Source organism: Gymnogyps californianus, chromosome 18 (genome assembly GCF_018139145.2).
Source record: "Gymnogyps californianus isolate 813 chromosome 18, ASM1813914v2, whole genome shotgun sequence".
NCBI classification, from domain to species: Eukaryota; Metazoa; Chordata; class Aves; order Accipitriformes; family Cathartidae; genus Gymnogyps; species Gymnogyps californianus.
The window spans coordinates 10,873,004-10,893,965 of NC_059488.1; the positions used below are offsets into that span (position 1 = coordinate 10,873,004).

Below are 20,962 nucleotides of genomic sequence, written 5' to 3' on the forward strand. Positions count from 1 at the left end.
AATATATTTGATTTAGTTATTTTCAGATGATCTGTGCAATAGAGAACTTCTATAGAAGTGTTTTAATATGAATTCTTTAAACAAAAGCCTCTTTAAAAATGAGAACTCTGCACAACCTTTAAGACATATGCGAGTACTACCAGATAGACACAGAGCAAGTAAAACTTTTTAAAATATCTGAATTTCTCAGCCAGTAATTCTCATTGAAAGTCAGTGGATCTTAAAATGTTTTTGAAAAGGATATCTAAATACCTTACATGCTTTTGAAAATGAAACCCAATAATCATAGATATATTGTTATTCAGGAACAACCCACAGCTGTTCCTCCTCTTACACACTGCTTCAGTTGTCCTGTGAAACATGTTTCAGGACCACGAAGCAACTCGATTGGTAAAGTAATCAGGTTAAAAATAACCCAGAGGGGGAAAAAAAAAAAATTGCTGTCCTCCTGGCAGATTTCATGTCATATTGGTGGCTGCGGAGGGAAGGGTATTGATAGAAATAAAAGCAGGCTTTGCTGGTTTTGGTGCCTTGTTCTTGGTTTAGCGAGGAATGCGATGAGCCGTGCTTGCGGATATGCCAGGTTTCTCTGTTGTTTGGCTGCTCTGTTGGAAGCCAGGTTGGGACAGTGCTCCACCAAATGGAAGGCAGAACTTGAGGCTGAAAAAGCACTTGGGTTTGGTCATGCTTGGGAGTATGTAAAGACCCGAGCCATTGTGATAAGGGTATATTTGGGTTTCTGGGAAATTTAATCACCCATTTTTATCACAGCAGTCTGTTTTGAGCCATGGATTCTGAGAATCTGTGCTGTAGAGTTCAAGGTGTGCAGCTGAACTTCACCTTTTGTTCCTTTCTTCAAGTGCCTCTCGGTGCCAGTTCCAGCTTTTTAAAATCCTCTGTTGGCTCTGATTCTCAGTACTGATCCAGCCTACGCTGTTCTTCCTGCTTCTTGGAAGTCTTTTCTTTTATTGTTCCTTACAGTACAGAAGATTCAGCATAGATTCATAAAATGCTGTATGTCCCAAGGTTTTAGAGCATCCTCACCACAAAATATCAAGAGTTAGATCTAACTCTTGTTTTGGGGGAAAAGAATGTGACTGCAGCATACAGTGAGCTCTGATGGCTACAAAAGTAATTTTTGCATGAACATAGGTGAAGGCAGACAGATTATCTGAAGAAAGTAAGTGGACTTTATAGTTCTGGCCTTAATAAGAGTCCTTTGTCAGCATAGTGTATGTTCCAAGGGCCTGTTATGTGCTATGTGTAGAAGATGGTGCCTGACATAATCATGAAATACTGCAGAAAGATTTATTAACTTCCCTTTTGTGAGCTCTGGAAACCAGTGCTCTAATAGTAGCGTGCTGCTTAACAAAATCAAAGCAGGACCATGAGTGTACACTGACAGAAGAGTTGTAACTTGGTTATGCTGTCAGATGTGTTACTTTTTATAACTAGTCAGCAGGTTTCTGAAAAGAAACGTTTGAGCATTTTAGCATGAAGTTTTATATAAGTATTTTTATGATTTTTGTTTTTCAGGAGTTTATAACATATTTAATCTCATTCATGAATCGAACTTCCTTTTTAAGTCATGGATGACAAGGCTTCTGTTGGAAAAATCAGTGTCTCTTCAGACTCGGTATCCACTCTTAACAGTGAAGATTTTGTCTTGGTTTCCAGGCAAGGGGATGAAACACCATCTACAAATAATGGTAGTGATGATGAAAAAACAGGACTGAAGGTAAGAATCAATAACCTGAGTTTGTTCCCTATTCTTCTAAATCAAACTAACCATAGAGAGCTTAAAGAGCGACTTCTTTATTGTGGAAAACTTGACAAAAGGGAGAACTTACTCAAGAATCGATTTTGCCAGTAATTTCTGCATTACTGTTGCTGATGTCAGAGGTGATAATTGGGTTTTGAGTAAGAGCTCTCTCCATCACTACCTGTGGGTTTTTTCCCCACTTTGCAGAATCCTTCATGGAAGTGCTTAGGATGAAGCAGACTGACTATCAAGAACTTGGAACTGTGATTTTATCACAGCTTTCAGATAGAAAGCAATATTAACATACACTTGATTTGACCATATCTGTTAATTCAAACATATATTAAAGTTTTCCCCAATGTGAAATGTTCTCTTTAAGAAATGTAGAAGTGTAGTTATAACTAACAACTTGGCATGAATCTGAGAATACAAGCCTATGTGGTAGGCTTGTGTGAATTGGAAGGGCATTGACATCTTCTCACTTTTAAAAGTGCTGTTCTGAAAAGAGACCCTTGTCACTCTCTCTTTATTCCCCCCCCCCCCCCCCCTTTTTTTTTTCTGGCTACTTAAAGAAAATCTTTCATCCCAATTTGTATTTCAGCAGTCTTTAAGCAAAGTAACACAAGTAAGGTGGTCACTCCAAATTCCATCATTTTAATGTGTTGAAAACCAGATCTTTCCTAGAATGAGTCGAGTTAGTGTGTTTTTTGTGGGAGATGGAAAGAGATATTCCACCATCGCAAGAGACTGACGTCTACAGTCACATCTATGTCTTCAAAATAATGTCTTTAAAGATGATAAGAAATCACATGTTCTGCCTGTTGGACTGGGTGTTCCTCTTTTCCTTAGCAGCAGTTGTAACTGAGACTTTATTGAATGTTTCTTGATGCTTTTGCTCATCTTGCTTTTACCTCCCAACTGCTTTGTTTGTTTTTCTTGCATTCCTTTGAGTCTTGGACAAGACATGCCATTATAGTGGCTGTTTTCTTTTACATAGGACTTCAAGCTGATTCTCTTAGCTAAGAGTCTCAAGATCTTACTTTTGCTTAATCGGGCAAAAATGTTCACTTATATTTTATTGCTATTGCAGAAGATTGCCACTTCGCACCATAGGATAGTCTAAAAAAATTTGAAATTTTCTTGAACAATCAGCCTGGTGATCTATGAAACCCGCTGAAAGACTGTAACCTCACACTTGTCTTTCTAGATGCTGCAAATACCAGCAGTTATAAATACGTAAGAATTCAGAATAGTCTCCATAGCGGTGCTTACCTTGAGAATGCTTATGTGGCAGTGTATGTAATCAGCTCCCAAAGTTGTGATGCATCATTTGAGACCCTAGGGGACAGACATGGTCAACCAGATTTTCCATTCCATCATGTTATTCCCAAAGAAAATTTGGAAACATGAAATGCCGTAGTCTGCAACACTTCTTGCTCCACATGGGAGCTATTTGTATTGCTGGTCTAATGATTGCCTTGTGGATGTCCTGCTGTGGTTGTATGACACGCTATATCTTGTTTAGTACAACCAAAGAAATTGGAGAGACTTGTATATAAAGTCATCTTCATAAAGCTTGCAAGTATTTCAGAGAAGAATATCCTTAATCAATTTCAAACTGACTCCTGAAACTTACTTCTTAAATTTTCCCCATGTGTTTACTTCCAAAGTGGTTTATAAAATGCTGGCTACAGGTATGCTGTTTCTCTTGATGAGGAAAGAAGAACATTAGCACTGCTGCCTCCTGATCATCAACAATTGTAAAATAAACTTACGCTGTTCCCTGATTTGGCACTGAATGTCACAGAGCTTTGCAGGTCTTAAAGATAAGCTTCTTTATGAATTTGGTGCCAAGACTGAGCACAATCCTTGAACAAAGTGATTCACCTTGAGCCTCTCAGTATTCCAGCGTTTGAGAATATGTGCTCTTTTATTATTGGCTGCAATCTGAGTGATGAATGGAAACATTATACCTTGGATAAGCAGTCAGTGTGCGGTCTAAATTCTCCCATACAGGGATCTTCCTGTTAACCTCCTTCATTCTGCTTAAGGAGATGAAAACTTTTAATAGAGAAAATGGGAAGACTTTTTAGCTGTTCTTAGGGACAGAAGTTGTCTTTTGGTATTGCTCTACAAGAGAAGAGACATACTACCCTAGAATATGGCTCTGTTCTTGGTATCTTTTTTTTTCAGCTTGGGAATATTCATTCAGTGGCCAGTTTTACTGTATTATTAAACTTTATTGTGTGCATGGTTGTTAAGTGGAGTTGTGAAGGTTGTCAGAGGTATGTTAAAACTACTGTCACTGTGATATCTAAAAGTGTTTAAGTAGCATATGGAAAATTAATATTAACAGTACAACATGAGAACTGAGGTTATGTATTTCGTAGGAACAAATGAGATGATTTTTTTCAGGGAGAAGCAATTGCTTTGGTACTTATAACTAAGTTAATTTGTTTGTATATGTCAAAACCCATTTGCTTTGATGTGTCCACTAAGAAAAGGAGAAAATAAGTTCAGGTTCATATTTGAGCAGGTGTCTTTTTCTGGTGTTCTGTTTCTTTAGAAAGCAGTTTGAGGATCTTTCATTTGCTAAGCACAGTCTGAGGATGGTGCTAGAAGTTTAGGCTTGTGTTTGCTGAATGTGATAGGCTGTGAAATTTGTACATCAAACCTAAGGCTCTCATTTCTAATTTGTTGATATGCTATAGTTTTAAGTAATAGTGCTGTGGACTGAATTAACGCATGTTTTTATTTTTGTTCTTTCTCAAGTCCAGACAGAGAAATATTTCTTCTGAATGCAATCAGGAACCGTATTTTTTTTCAGTTGGTCATAATTCCTAAATGTGTTTTTGCTTTTTGTCTATGCTGAAATACTTGGTTCAATTTAAAAAGGGCTTGTCAGTGATTGTTTTCCAGAAACATAATTTGCTAGCTGTCTCTGCTTTCCAGTATTGTTTCTTTGTCTGCTTTTGCCCACTGCCAGTGGGACTGAACTGGGTTTACAAAAGCCTTGCTTCTGGAGCACACTGTGGAACAGGAGTTCTTGAACTACACGGTACAACGAGACCTCTCACAGCAGAGGCCAGCAGCACATGCGTCAGGAGAAGGGAATAAACTACAGTTCTAATAAATCCCCTGTGTTGCTGTAAAGGAAGTTCGCTACATCCTATTTAAAGGTTAAGTAAAATTAGTTTTCAGTTTTGTGAGAAATGGAGAAAACAATGATTAGGGTAAATGGTTTCTTTCCTCTAACTCAAGCAAACCTGCATGAAGCATTTATTAGGTACACCTTGTTTATTCTTCTGTTTGCCCTTAGTGCTGCTGCACTCTGTCATGCTGCTGCTTACTGTTTTTTTGGGTTGCAGCAAAGTTTCAAGCATCTTAATGTGCACTGTTCCCACAATGTGGTGAATTTACACAGTTGCATAAGAGACTTTGGTTGACATGAAGTTAGTCTTAAGTTTGTATTTTAGGCCTGGTTTCTCAGGCAGCTGGTTTGTTGCACTTGACTGTTAGGGCTGTGAGAACAGCAGAGCTCCTCCAGTCCAAAAGTGTATTTACTGTGTCTTTTAGAATTCTTTTTTGAGGGTAGTCTGGGCTGAGAAGGAAGGCTTTCTTGGAGGGATTCTTTTAAATTACTTTTTAAATGAAGATTTTGATGATGAGGTTTTAGAATATTTATGAGACTTTTTTTTCTTTTTACGTGCCTGTTTCCTGTCACACCGTAAACAACTTGGACTCATGTTTTACCTGTCACTACTATTTTTAGGAACTTTTATTTTCAAGATCATGTTTTGCAGGGCAGTATCTAGATATAAGTTACTGATGCTGATTATTTTACCAAATACAGTAGATCACCGTTAAAACTTTTTTGGCTTGTAATCTTGATGGAATAGAACATTTTTCATGTGCATTTTATGTTAATACCATTACAACATTTAATTCTCACTGGATATAAATTCCTCACCTTCCTTTCCCAAACCCAGACTGAAGTCTGTTTAATCACTGTGAGCAAAAGCATATGAGACGCAGCTTTTTGCCAGAATGAATCTTAACTTCAAGTTTCATAGAAAACAGGTTCTGTAAACTAGAAGTTACTTTAGGTTTTTTAATATATAGGCTTTAACAGGGCTGGCAGGACATTATAATTGATTAAGTGTATTTTGTTGCAAAACATATAAACTGTGTACAGTACAGTAACATGGTGCATCTTCCATCGTCATCATCATCTTTCTGACGAATGCCTTCAAAGACCTGAATAATAAACTTGATACTTAAAAGCATTATGCCTTTGATGACCACATGCTTGTGCAAGATTTTTCATTGCTTCCATGATGAATCATGCAAATGAATACTAAAATTATTGGGAGGAAAATGCAAATCTGTGGATTCCTGTAACTGGTTACAGGTTACTGATAATTCTGTGGATGTATGGCTAAGGCAGTTAGTCTGTACTACTCCAGGCAGATGATCACAGATAGCGCATGAATGTATTTTAATCCATACTAAAAAATTACTTTCTGTTTGAGCATGAGTTTCAAGAGCATAAACACCTCTCAGATTTTTTTTTTTTTTTGTTTAGATTCGGTAGTAAAACAGTCACTAGGTTATTACTTTTTTTAATGTCCCTCCTGCCTCTAGGATCTTGTGTGCTTGCTGTTTCTTTCATTACCTGTGAATTTCATTTTTTGCCTACTTTCTTCTGGAGAACAGGGATCTCGGACTTTTCTTCTCTTAAAGTAGTTGTATTCTGCTCTATTCTAGAGTAATTCCAGGTCAGAAGTTTCTGTTCTTTGTTAATATTCTTGTATATTAAATAGTTGCTTTTCACCAGAAAACTAATATGCAGTTTACACCTTTAATGCAATGCAGCTAGAGGCTGCAGATACAGATAATTATTTGGAGATTGTGGGTCTGAGTGTGAAAGAGAAGACAGCAATTAAATTTCATGTTTCTTCCCTTTCCCTCTGAACTGAGAAGTTTGTCTTTGGGGATGCGATGGAAATGACCATATGTCAGAATTCTGACTTGGCTGAGAAACCTCTAATCTCGCTGTAATTATTCCTGACACACGCCTGGTGGAAATGCACGTACGAATATTTAAGTGACATATGATGTTTTGCTCGTAGTGTATTTAATTCATTGCAAGGCTCATCTGTGTGCATGACGGTGTTCTATTATCGGTTCCGGTATTATTTCAGCAATCTTAACTGGACTTCAGGTTGATTTATTTACTGTTAAAATGTGAGAACCTTGGCCATTGCTTCAGGTACTTTCAAGAGAATTTAATTTTCTACTATGAGATGCTAGTTTTGAGGCAGATAGAATTTGCTTCAATACTGAGATTGTGTTATGGGCAGATTTCTGTCTGCTCTGTATTCTTCCTCCTGCTTTTAACCACTTCCTTTCTTTACTGTCTTATTTTACAGATTAAAAAAAAAGAAAATTTTCTTTAGTAAGATTTCATTTACACTCTTTTTAAGAACTTGGGGTAGTTGCACAATTTGGATTTTATTAGCTTGCCTGTAGCATCTTAAGTCAGTAAGCTTACAGAGACATAATGATATAGAAATGCATATCTGCTCATAGGGTTGAGTTTTGGTGCCAACAATAATAACCAGCAGCAGCTGAAGTGCTGGAATCAAGTACCTTTCTCTGACTGCCATCTGGTAAAATACTTCTGTAAACTCCACAGTTCCGTGCTTAATTTCTAAACTATGTAAAGCATCAGTCACTTCCCTATTAATTGCAGAGGAATGGACAAAGAGTTTCCTTAGATACAGTATCTAAGAGTTTCCTGAAATTAATGTCTTCATTCTCTTTCTAGCTTAGGACCTAATTTCGCACCGTTTAGGTTGCTTCGTACTTTCATGTTGACTTCAATGAGTGCAAAGTCAGACTGTAGATGAGTGTTAGGAAACAAAACAACACTACCTCTTCTCAGCATGATGGCATATCATGTTCCAGATTCTTGTCTTCCTGTGAAACCTTACTATCTTGCCCATGAACCATGTAGCATATTTAATTATATTTGACCCTTTCTGGTACTAGTCTGAGAATTATTATAGACCATTGTACTGTGGACACCTGTAAGTTTCTTCTGTCATAAGCTAGTCTTTGTCATTGGTGATTAAAGACTAGTTTGAAAGTAATCTCTTCACTTTTTCCAGTGCTAGAAAATTCCTGCTTTGAGCTTGTTGATTTGTTAAAGCAGGGAGGATATAATCTGTACCGGTGAGCATTTGCACATTGCAGTTTGTGTTTACGGTTGTAACTAGGTTAAATTTGTTAACTTCTGCTTTGGTTGCCAGAAAACGCCATATGAATGACCCTGTGCCTGAGGGGTAATTTTTTTCATTTGAACAGTCTTTTTTTTTGTGTCCCAACTCTGTTTGTGGCTCTTAGATTGTGGGGAATGGAAGCGAACAGCAGCTGCAGAGGGAGCTTGAAGACGTGCTGATGGACCCACCGATGGAAGATCAGTCAAGTGACCGGGACCATGGAGAAGAAGTTAGAACTGATGGAGATGGGGAAGAACCTGTTGTCCTTGAAGCTTCAGCATCCTCTACCATTAACCCAGTGTCGGTGGCGGGACTCCAGAAACCAGAAATGAGTTTGCCAGTGAAACCATCCCAGGGAGGTTAGAAAAAAAAATGGGGAATGCCTGGTGGTATCTTATGAGCTAGCTTTTTGTGGGGAAAGGAGGGAGAATTCAGGTACAGGTGTGTCCACCAACCTTTCCCCGTTTCTCCCATTATAATCACCTACTGCAGTAAATGCCAGGTTATGTGATGCAAGAGTTAGCATATGTTGAACTGTCCTCTCTTCTGAAAACACTTGCTGTAGTAGCCTTGAGATGTGTGCAGAAATATTATACTTACTTGCCTGGCTGTAGAAATTATTAGTCTGTTTAGCTCATCTACGCATCTTATTGCTGTAATGAAAATTGGTGCACTCTTATATTTAAAAGAAGCCCTCTGAGTGCACTGCTTGTAGAGTTGGGAGAGCTGACTTGCTCTCTGCCGTCAGTAACTCACTTTCAGACAGGGTTTTCCTATAGTGTTTTGGCCTGACATGACTTTCTGTAATGTGTTTCTTCGTTGCTTTTGTCATTTAGTTAGTGATGAGTCGATCTCTGATAATTTACTTACATATGACTTGTCTTGCTTCTTACTTTCAACTTTGTGTCTCACCCTAGACTGTGAGGATTTGAGCCCTTTTACACCTATGACAGATGAGGACAGCGTGGTGTTTAGCAAGCTCACCTACTTAGGCTGTGCCTCTGTGAACGCTCCCCGCAGTGAAGTGGAAGCTCTCAGAATGATGTCCATCTTACGAAGCCAGTGCCAGATTTCTTTAGATGTGACTCTGTCAGTGCCTAATGTCTCTGAAGGAACAGTGAGGTATGAAGCTCACTCAGGTGTACTCTGTGACTGTGTGCATTTAATCTTATTTCATTTTAGCAAAGGAAGGAAGCTACCAGTTTACCTGGGAAGAGACATGAGCAACTTGAGTTTTCATTTAGTGGAAAAAGTGGGTTTTAAAGAGATCTGAGAAGAGCGATGCTTTGAATTTGTTTACCAAAGACATTTTATGTCCAAGGATCAGTATGAAATATTATGATGATCCAGGGTGTCCCCAAAGCCATACTGGGAGTGGTTATTGCTGAACACTTTGGAAATAGCCTGGAAAGTATTTAGTTTGTAGGACTGGAAAATGGCTGATACACGAGGCTTAACAGGGATGAGGCTATCCGCTGCTGCATATTAGTGTAGCTTTTTGAAGGCTAAGCCCTGAAAACTGTGGGGAAATCATCGGTGGAAATGTCTGTTGCGTTGTGCTTTTTTATGCTGTTCAATTAAATATAATTATTCTGGTCAAGCTTTGCAGTAAATGACAGTCAGGAGCTAGTTTCTTTGTGATGTACTTTCTCCAGTAGCTATGAAATTGTTAAAGCTTGCAAGTTAATATCTGGCTGAAATAATTCTTCTAAAGGTGCAAGCTTTTTTTTTTCCTCTCTCTCTTTTAACAGACTTTTAGATCCTCAGACAAACACAGAAATAGCAAATTATCCAATCTATAAAATCCTTTTCTGTGTACGGGGGCATGATGGAACCCCTGAAAGTGATTGCTTTGCTTTCACTGAAAGCCACTACAACGCAGAACTCTTCAGGATTCATGTCTTCCGATGTGAAATCCAAGAGGCTGTAAGTTGAATCTTTTTGTCAAATGATAATTATGTACATGTAAACATTATTATGGAAATGAAACTGAAGTATTTCAGGCACTTTAGAAGTAATGTAATTCATCACTTTTGGCTTTTTTCTACCCCAAGTTAAGATAATTATAGAAACCTCAGACATGAAATAAGAATGCACATTTAATAGTTTATTGTTTTAAGAAGTGTAGAAAACCAGTTAATTAGATGCTAAAACAGAATTATTTTCGTACAATTACTTCTCACTCTATTCTGTAGTGAAAATTCAGGTAGGTTTCAACTGCTGCATTCTGTATGCCTGTAGCTTTCTGATCTTTCTTCGGTGCCGTCTAAATGCAGGTGAGCCGAATACTGTACAGCTTTGCCACTGCCTTCCGTCGTTCTGCCAAACAAACTCCGCTCTCAGCCATTGCCACCCCACGGACTCCAGACAGTGATATTTTCACCTTCTCCGTGTCGCTGGAAATCAAAGAAGATGATGGGAAAGGTTATTTCAGGTATAGATTCTTCATTCCTGTGCATACAGCATCTGGTTCTGTTGGAAAGTGAGTGAATAGAGAGTGTGAGTCTGAGGTGGTCCCTAAATTCCCTTTTTGAAAGGTTCTTATTCTAGTTTAAATGAATCCCATACGTTTTTGGGAAATAAAACAGTGACGACCCTCTGGACTATTTCATCTTGGTCGTTGAACTGAACCTGATGCTACCTGCAAAGTGCTTTTTCTATTTTGTATTTTTCTTTTGTCTTTAAACCCTTTTCTATGCAATGCGTTTTAAGTTGTGTTCAGCTGAATTGCTGCTGAAGCTGAAAGTGCATCATTGTGACTGTGTTCTCATATCCAGAGTTGTTGCATTTTCGGCCAGGTTTTCAAAGGTGCTGAGGCTGCATGAATACTGCAGGAGGTGTAAGGGTGCGTATTTTTAATAAAGTCTCATGAAAGAAGGCAGAGAAAATTAGAAACTCTGAAAAACTCAATTTTTTAAATCATTTTGCTGATCCCAAGAAGACAAGTACTCTCCAAAGAAGTATTCAGCCAAATCAGTTTGTCACAAGACACATTTACTTTTAATATGTAGTACAGGGCTATTACTGCTTCATCAGCCAAGACCTTGATGATCAAGATCTCAGACTGGTTCCCACATTGCTATTCCAGAACTAAGTAAAGGTCAAGTTGTCCATAATGTGTTTTTTGTCTCCAGAGATCTGGCTCTGTATGCAACCCAGTGTCAGAAAACAACTGTACAATCATGAATTTGTGATCAGCAAGTGTCTAGAATTTAATGTAATAATATTATTTAAAACCCTTTCTTAAATAGTTGTTTACTTACAGTCATAGAAAAGATGTTTGTGTAGAGGCAGAAGGTTCAAATATATAGGAACATAAAGACCGCTTTGTGTTTTAACTTTGGTCATCAGGTTTACTTTTGCTCCGTGAATGGGATAAATTAAATTCAATCTTTCTTAAATATGTTGAACAGAGAGAATTCTCTAGGGAAGTCTGAGAGCAGAATGTAATAGAACAAATCATACATGCTGGACTTTTTCCTCTTTACATGATAGTGCTTTGGTAGTTACTGGAGTTGCATAGTTCAAGCTGAAATCTTCCAGTGCTGCCCAGGAAAGGTAAATTTCTTGCATGACATTGCCTATGTAGACATGCTGTTATTTTTAACCTGGTAAAAACCTAGCTTTCCTTTTTTCCCCCCCTTGTGATTGCAACTTCTAGTTACGTCATGCATTTTAAGAATATGAAGGATAAATCCTTCATCCGTACCCATTTCCCTGTGATTTCTTAGGATTGATCTCTGTATTAGTTATTGAAAGCAGAAAAGAAGGCAGAATTCAAATTTTTTATCAAAGATCATCAGTATTAGTTCTCCTTGGTTTTGCTATGATCTGTTTCATTAAAATACTCACCCATTCTGATCTGTAGTGTTTCTTGATCAGTATCAAAAAAGCTTTATGAACAAAGCTTGCATCTGTTTCTAACTGGTTCTGTTTTCTGACAGAGTTCTCAAAATTTAATTTAATTTTTCCTCTTTTTTTTTTTTCCCTGAACCAGGTGTTATTAGCAAGTGGTGGTGTAGGGTGAGAGTATTAGAGCAGCTTTTCACATTGTATCGGCTAATGGTGTTTTCATGTTAAGTCTGATGGTGGTTAACTTTGGTTTCTAAAAAGACCATTTTTAGTTTATACTGAAAAGGTTTTTTTCTGCTTAGCCTATACACAGTGCCCTTAGATGTTTTATGTAACCATTTATAGTGTTCTGTAATTGCTGAAGTGTCTTTATTTCAGTACGGCATGTCTGCCAAATACTCTGACTTGTTGAGCACATTGGCTCCTAGCCACAGCTTCAGAGAGATTTCTCTTCTTGGGTTTATATCCAGCTCAAGTTTTATTTATTAAATGAATAAATAAATCCCATTTAATAATCCAGTATTTATTCAGCACTCCAAAGGACTGCTCAAGTGTTGAAACTGAAAAATGGTTTAGCTCAGGGTCTGAGCCTGAAAGATTCTGATGGTTTTTGGGCTTGGATGCAGCAGCGGCCACAGGGGTGCACGGCAGGTGGAAGCATGGCTGCGGCACACAGTGATACGCCAGGTGAAGTTCAATCTTGCTGGCTTGGTACCGATGTCAGCATAGCCACAGCAGTGCAGGTAGTGTAAGCCAGCCTAGGGTTTGATGCTTCCGTGGTTTCCAGAAGTTGTGCTGCTAAGAGCTGTTTCAGTCCTAGATGGCTCGGGTATGTCAGCGTGGACTGTAGAGTGAACCTCAGCCTTTGCTATGGAGATGCATCTAAAGATCTTTTCAGCCACAAAAATACAGTTGCATTAGGGGTAGGGCATTTGTTTAAAAGCTATGTACCTACTCTATACAAGGTGAAGAAAAGTGGATTTTTGCCTCCAGCTAGGCAGAATCTTACCTACATACAGTACAGGTTTTAGTTCAAATAGCAAGCTGTATCAGTTTGACACTAATCCTCCTATGACCGTTTGCGTGCAGACCCATACTTACCTGGAAGTTGAGAGAACACTTCCCACATACTCAGTCTCTGCTCTCAGTCTTTAATGTACCTGAACCTGTCTTGGCTCATCTACCTTCACTTGTCACCCTGGGTCACTAGTAGTGCATTTCTGTCATGCCGGGGAAATGAGGTCTGACTGCATGTACTGGCTCTAAGTATGAAAATCCACTGTCCTGGCCCCGGAGACAAAACTCCTGCTGACAGTTAAAGGCAGTCTGCCATTCCCTGGCCTGGGTAAGCACCTGCTGTCAGAAAATGCACCCAAATTTTATTGGAGGTGTTAAACTGTGGGCAATACTCCACAGTCCATTTTGCAACTCCTGGGGGTAACAATGCATATTTTGAAAGTCTGAAATAAAATAAGGATTTTTTTTTATAACCAAGGGAAAAGTGAACAGGTAGTTGACTTAAAAAGAAAGTCAAAACCCAACAGTCTCAATTTGTCCAGTATTTAGTGCAACCGTGCTGCTCAACAGGGAATATTGGCACTAAAACTTTAGCGTGTATTAGCATTGAAGTGTAATTTTAGTTTTTTCCACCACAGCACACTGTCTCCTCTTTTTGCAGCATTTAGGAGAAGGGGCTCTCTAGAGAAAAAATAAAGGAAATAGTCTAAAGATTGATGCGCGCTCTTGGCTTGTTGGCTTATCACATGTGCCAGCAGTCACCTCCCTTGTGAAAGCAAGCAATAAGCAGTTTCTTACAAGTAATTGCTTAACAGATAATACTTGCATGTTACGTGGGGAATCAATATTTAGAAACTTTCTTGAAATGCTGCTGGCAGTCTCACAACACTAAGCCACACAGTATAAAATCACAGTTTTTATTTTGAAAACTAAGTGTCCTTGGTTTTCACCTAATGATGACAAAGTAACACCAGCTAATTATGTTGCCATTTCTTTCATGTTACTGATTGCAGTGTGCAAGGAAGAAAGGTCTTGAGTGCTTTTGTGTAAGAAGCTGGCTTCACCAAGTGTCTGATGCTGGTTTTGATACGTGCAAGGAATACAGATAAATGACGCTCTGAGTTTTTTTTCCTTTCCTGGTAAATAACAGTGCGGTTCCTAAAGACAAGGACAGGCAATGCTTTAAACTCCGCCAAGGAATTGATAAGAAGATAGTGATTTACGTCCAACAGACAACTAATAAAGAACTTGCTATTGAGAGGTAATTTCATCAATTTTTAAAAAATTCTTTATCTATTTGATGTTTTGTGTTCTTTTCTCTGAGGCAGCAGATTAGTAACTGTTCTATGAATACTCCATTTGTGTAATTTAATGCCACACCTCTCTTGAGTGGGATTGTGCAGAAGATCAGATTGGCTTGTTCAGCACGTGTGTGGCGGGAGCACAATACAGGGGCAGTCAAATCTTGCACAGATCTGGTTGTGGAATCAATGGTCGCATCCTCTCTAAATACCCATTTCAAAATCTTTTCTAAAAAACATACTGCTTTTATTTTCAGTGGCAAGTTTGTCTTAAATGCTGAGGCTATAATCAGTGACTGAGTTATTTCAATTTGCTTTCATTTCATCTCTGTTGCATCTGACAATGCTGTTGTACGTTTGCTTTGAATCTGCCACAGTCTGGAATTCTAGAATATGATGCGTCTGTGTAGGGAAGGGGAGAGCTCAGACTTCAAATCTTTCACTGCTTGGAAATAAACCAGCGGTTTTTGACTACTGTCAGAGTTTAGTGCTGCTCATACTACAGAGAAAAGACGCAGCTTCTGCCAGCCTTTGCAGTCTGAAACGAAATGCAGGACAGTGTGGTCAACCAGAGGATGAAGTGGAATATACCTGTGTGGGCCAAAAGTCTTTGCGAAATGAAACCATAAAAGACAGGTCCTTGCACTTCATCTGGAATTTCCTGATTCCTGTCTGTATCAAAGGGTAAATTCTATGCAAATACGTCTCAAAAAAAAAAAAAAGGAAAAAAAGAAAAGAAGGGAAGAAGAATGCAGGCCAAGTTTTCCTGTGGGATAGGGAACCCTTGTTAGCAGAGTCTGTTTTACACTGTTCGTGCAAATAAAGATAATTGAACAACTTTCCAGGCTACTGTAGGCAGGGTAAAATCATATTGTAAATATGCTTATGAAATCTTGCTTGACATTTTTAATATTAGCTTGACATTGTTTTGCTTGACATGCTTGATGCTGCTTTCAAATGTCAAGGTTTGTTGACATTTGTTATTGGATTCATGGGCTGCTTGTGATGTATGACAGCGAATATTTAGATAAGGAATGTTAATGGTTTGTTTATGAGTGAGTCTAATTTTTGCAGTTTAATTTTTTGCCTGGCTTTGCAGATGTTTTGGCCTTCTCCTTAGCCGTGGGAAAGATGTTCGGAGTGGTGACATGCACCTTTTAGATTTGGTAAGGGTTTTTTATTAACAAAATTCAGTAATAATTTTGATTACGATTGTGTGTGATTTCAGGATAGACAGAAAAGATTTAGACGCTTATGCGTACTTGTTGATGGGGATTGACGCTGTAGCTTATGCAATTGAGGGTGAGGCTCTGGGCAACTGGGTTGAATCCCTGCCTCTGCTACAGAGTTAGAATATGACCTGATGCTTGGTCAAGGGAGTTGCCCAATTTTGCAATCCATCATGACTGTTCTCAGTTAGGGGCCTGAAATAAGAAACATGGAACCTTATTTTTGGAAGTTCTGAATATTAAGAGTTGTGCTTTGAACATAAGAAGTTTTATAGCATACTTATCACTGTAAAAATTGAGGCCTAAGCGGCTTCAAATATAACACTGAGAATTAGTGGCTGCTTTATTTTTATGACTCACTTTTCCATCTATAAAATTATGATAGAGATCATCTGACTTCACAAGTGTGTTGTGAAAACAAACTTGCTGGTATTTATGAAGTACATGCTTGTTACAGTAGTGAGTACCCAAAAAGATCCAATACTACATGAATAATTTTGCTTTTTACCAGGCTTTGGATTGCCCAGAAAGTAAGGTTGGTGGGAAGACAGACACACTGAACACTACAGTTAAATATTGACTTGGTTCTTAATAGCTGAATAACATGTGTTTTGTAGGCTGAATAAAGCTGGATCTCAAGATGGTTTAGAGTAAAATTTATTTTATAAAACAGCTACTTAGGATAAAGTAAAACACATCTGGTGTATTAAAACGTCATAGTGAAGTAGAAGGTATGTTAATGTGAAACATCTGCCAAGTTTACAAGTTCAGCAGTTTGTAAGAAAGTGTTCTGATTTAATTTGTTTTCTTGTATTAGAGGCAATGAACTACATCCCCTAAGTTCATGATTAAAGCCTTATATGTTTAAATGCTTTACCACTCAGGTAGGTGTTTCTTTTTTTGGTTTGTTTTTTTCTGGTATTTTGGTTGTTTTTCTTTTCTTTTTTTTGTTTTGTTTTCTTTTTTAATTTTTTTTTTTCCCCCAAACAGCAACAAAAAAGCAAAGCCTTTGCAGCTTGGAGTCCTGTCTTTCCAAGTACTTGGCTGTGATCTTACCTACACCTGTGTAAGCTGTCAAATGGCCACCTCCAAAATGAGCTATTCATCTTCAGGTCGCACTAGACAGATGTTCATACCACATACATATATAACAATTAGTATTAACTGGCCTTTTTGCGTTATCAGCAAGGAGACCAAAGATTGCATAGGAACTCTATTCTTTTCTTCAGAGATGATCTCTGTTACTGACTGTGTCACATGGACTTCAGATGCTTGCCCTTCTTTTGCCAGTGCAGTAGCTGTTTTATGGGGCTGAGACTTCATAATATAGAGATTTCTTTAATTTAAATAAAAATACATAAACTTACCTTGTTTCCAGGAGTCCATGGGTAAAAGTTCTGATGGGAAATCATACGTGATCACTGGGAGCTGGAATCAAAAATCTCCACACTTCCAGTTTGTAAATGAAGAAACACCAAAAGGTATGAACTTGCCAGATGTTATCCCTAGCCAGGGCAGATGACTTACATAGTGGGCATTGGATCAATTCTCTTTTCTTTTAGGATGAATCCCGCAAAAAGACTTTTCATAGTATGGGATATATTCTCAGAAAGTAGGATGCCAGATGTAACACAAAAATCTAAACAAAATAGAAGGCTAGAAGAAAACTGTGTTCAGTAATAATACCTTGTAAGAATAACTGTATCCCAGGAGGCTGTATAGGTGTGGGGACAGGATGCAGATGCTTTGCGCACCGTTAGAGCTTCTTAAGAATCCCGTTGAGAATTGCACTAAATGACTATTGCAGATTTCTTTGCTTAGTTTCTGTGGTCAGTTCAGACTTTTCTGAATCCAAGTTTTTAATTAAAAAAGAAAAAGGATTCCTGTACCTATGAAAATGAAAGTAAAACACTCCCAACTGTAGTCTGAAAATAGCTGATGCTGCATTGCTCTCTTGAATCCTGAAACAGATCTGTCATTACTTCTTTTAAGATGTCAGCTGAATTATCATCTTTTCAATCTATTGTCACAGTTGCATGCCAAAGGTTGAGGAAGTTAATGGAAATTGGCTGGGCAAAGTCATAAAAGTCAGCTGCTGGGTACAACTGGGTACAGTGTGCTGCTAGATTGGATGCCATCCTGCCTAAAGGACACAATTTATCATTTAGTACCAGAAGAGATCTCATAGGTCACTGAGTCCAGTTGCCTCCTTTTGGAGCATCATACTGTATAGTCAATTTTCTGAATCTCACAGCTGAGATGGTCTTAAATGCTACTTTTAATATGGTGGGACTTAAGTGTTGTCTAAGTAACTGCTAAAAACAAAAAACAACTAAAATGTAATTAGGCTAGACGGCAAGAGATCTGTGGAGTTAAGTAAACAGATCCTTTATAATGTTTAATGAAGATTTTTTTATACATTTCCGTGGGATTTGAAAAAGCAAAATTTTTATTCTCTTTAACAAGATCATTTTCTTGGCTTGAAGTTTCCTTACTCTCTAGTGAATAGTGCATAGTCATCTTATTTTCCTGTTTTGAAACTTCTGGGTTTTTGAGATGTTAAATTAGGGAAAAAATGGAATTCTGCAAAAAAGTTTCTTTGTTCTTTCATGTTACTAGGAAAGAGGTTATGGAATGGTTTATTTGAAATACTTCTTTTAATACTATCACTTTGCGTTTTCTCTCTAGATAAAGTATTGTTCATGACTACCGCTGTGGATTTAGTGATAACTGAAGTTCAGGAACCTGTTCGATTCATTCTGGAGACTAAAGTCAGAGTTTGTTCACCTAATGAGAGATTGTTCTGGCCCTTCAGCAAACGTAGCTCTACTGAAATTTTTTTCCTAAAATTGAAACAGGTAACACTTTAAAAAAAAAAATTTTTTTTAAAATCTACAGTTAATTTGGGATTTGGCAAGGTTGTTTTTCAAATATAACTGTGATACAGTCAATTATATTGTTTCAAGACTTGAGAAGTAGGTTTATGGTATAATGCTGAATAAATACAAATGCATTGGAGGTAAAGATGAATTGCAGTTGTTAGTGCCTGTTGGCAGATCAGAATTTCACTATGGTCGTTTCTCCCTATGATTGGTAAAACCTTTTCTAATGTAATGTTCGTATTTCAACATTTTGCTCCTGAATCAAAGAGGTACAATAAATGCTCTTCAATTTTAGAAAAGCTATCCTTCATTATGCTAATTGTTGCTGGCTGTCTAAAGTTCCCATAAAAAGCTGGATGTCCTCATTTCAAAGCAAATTTTGATCGCTTTGATGAGGCTGCGAAGTTACATAGGGGCTTATGGATTTTCCAGCCAAACCACAGAAATAAAAGGTACAGAGGATTTATCTGCAAACTGGGGCTATGCTGAGAGTTGCTTGCATAAGGGTATAGTAGGGTAAGTATGTAAAATTAAGGGTTAAGAGAAAAAAAGGCTTTAATATAATCCTGGCGACATGCTATCTGATATGTCACTAAATTGATTTTATCATACAAATCCAACTTTTTTTTTTTTTTTAGATGAGCAAACATCCACCTGAAATTAGAAAATAAATTATTTTTTGTGAAAGTCTGTTTTCCCACTTGTACATGGTTGGAAGCAGAGATTTCACACATACCCCAGGTTTGCCCTGGGGGAAAAAAAAATCCAAGCAACCACAAAAAATCCCTAGAACTTGTTAAAAACTTTTACTGTTTTTTCCAACTTACTTTTTTACCCTATCTACTAAAAAGGAAAGGTTCTTTCTGTCCAGGATATTCATAATAACAGTACAAGGCAATAACTTAGTCTCAAAATAAGGCTGGAAAGTTGAAGCTCCAAGTCACTAAAGAGATGATGTACTTGAAGTAGCTGCCATTCTCCTGCTTTAGAAATTATTGTTCTGAAATGAAAGTCCTGTTTAAAGAAATGGAAATATATAGAAGCAAATAACAATGTGGATGTATGCCCTCTCTCAAGGTTTAATAATTCTGGGTGCAGCCCAAAAAAGCAAGGTTGGAGTCCTGATTTCTTGATAAGTGTTCTTTTTTAAAGAGGTTTTGAATGAAATAAGAGGCTTTTCTTAGTTCTTTTTGCACTTGTCTGAAAGTGCTCGAAAATAACGGCATCTTGGTAGTAACAAAGATGAGGTTCACTAAGGATTCTTTTTTGTGTCTGTCCTATTTTTTATGTAAAATATGAATAAACATTTTGGAAACTTTCCTTCACAATTTCCTTCAAAATTTAAGGTGGAAAAATTCTTCATGGATGAGATCAGTCTTTTTATTTAGGATATTTTTGAGGCAGAGCATGGAGATGTTGAACAGTTAAGGCTGTTGGGCTATAAATATTCTACAGCCTCCGAAAGGTGCCTTTTCTGTTTGGCAGTTTAAAGGAAGCTTATCTTACTTAGCTAATTCTGTATCTTTTGTCTTACCAAATTCACAGGCATTGTGACTTATCTTAGCTAGTTCTCTTTTTTCCACAGGCACTGTCAGGTTATCCAACTTCCAGTGTTTACTAATGGAAGATTATCAAAATTTATAGTGGAAGCAACAAATATAGAATGTACTGCCTGATAAGCCTGGAAGGGAAACCTGTTTCTATGGAGTCATGATTAGCCTATTAAAAATACAGCTGTGTAGAATTGGCTTATCTTACTCTGGCAGTGTTTCTTTATTCGGAAATGGTGAAAGCAGAGGGATTTTATTTGCTCAGATTACATTTAGTGATTTAGTCATTTTTAGTTTTGATGCATTTCTCTTCATTTTTAATACTCCAAAGGATAAAATTGAGCACTGGGAGCTTAGTGTAGAGTATAATTATAAATCTTATTTCCCTCTTTTCTTCACCTTCCTTTTTCTACTCTCTATTTTTATTCATTTATGCAAAAAAGTTCTAAATCCTGAGACTGTATTAAAATTTTAGAACCAATTCACGAAGAAAAATCTTCCTTTAAAGGAAAGGAAGGTATCAAAGTGTTGAAAATTAAGGAGAAAACAGGGCCACGTAATAGACTTTGGGACTCAACATTTTGTGTTCCTGCAGGAATGTATACACAGATATATGACTTGGAAACATTGCTAAAGACAATTGCCATGGTGGGAAAATAAATATGAACAATTTTTCTTAAAACTCTCCTTTTGTCACCATCAGTATCCCCAGAAAGTTAGAGAGAGAAATTAGACATAATTTTGAAGGTTTTGCTTTTAATTTTCCACTAATGTTTAAATAAAGGCAGAGTTGCTTCCTATTAAGGAACCTTCCTCTCTTAGACCATTTGTTGGACAGATACATTTACAGCTTTAAAAATCTATGCATTTGTGTCCAGTCCATTTATGGCTGAAAAGATGAACTACCTATGCGTGGCAGACCTGAATGACACTTCTGCTCTATCTGTAACAGATATTCATGCCTTTTGGGTGCAGTATGCTTATGGCTTGTTCTAGGGTGTTGGGGTAGAAACACTCGCAGGCCTGTACAATGCATTAAGTGTGCTGCAAGGGTTGAACATTCCTCACTGTAGAATGGGGTGAAA

General features: G+C 37.6%; 1 protein-coding gene across 2 annotated transcripts in view; it reads left to right on the forward strand.

The window, feature by feature from the left end:
- The window catches only part of RABGAP1 (RAB GTPase activating protein 1), a 74,301-nt gene that overhangs the window by 5,424 nt on the left and 47,915 nt on the right, over positions 1 to 20,962 (forward strand). For both annotated transcript variants that reach the window (XM_050907738.1, XM_050907739.1), the window contains exons 2-10: positions 1,537 to 1,738; positions 8,171 to 8,405; positions 8,964 to 9,168; positions 9,798 to 9,972; positions 10,323 to 10,480; positions 14,066 to 14,176; positions 15,316 to 15,382; positions 16,824 to 16,926; positions 18,134 to 18,303. In XM_050907738.1, the coding sequence (XP_050763695.1) occupies positions 1,589 to 1,738; positions 8,171 to 8,405; positions 8,964 to 9,168; positions 9,798 to 9,972; positions 10,323 to 10,480; positions 14,066 to 14,176; positions 15,316 to 15,382; positions 16,824 to 16,926; positions 18,134 to 18,303 (1,374 nt within the window). In that variant the 5' untranslated portion in view covers positions 1,537 to 1,588. The remainder of the gene's footprint in view (positions 1 to 1,536; positions 1,739 to 8,170; positions 8,406 to 8,963; positions 9,169 to 9,797; positions 9,973 to 10,322; positions 10,481 to 14,065; positions 14,177 to 15,315; positions 15,383 to 16,823; positions 16,927 to 18,133; positions 18,304 to 20,962) is intronic.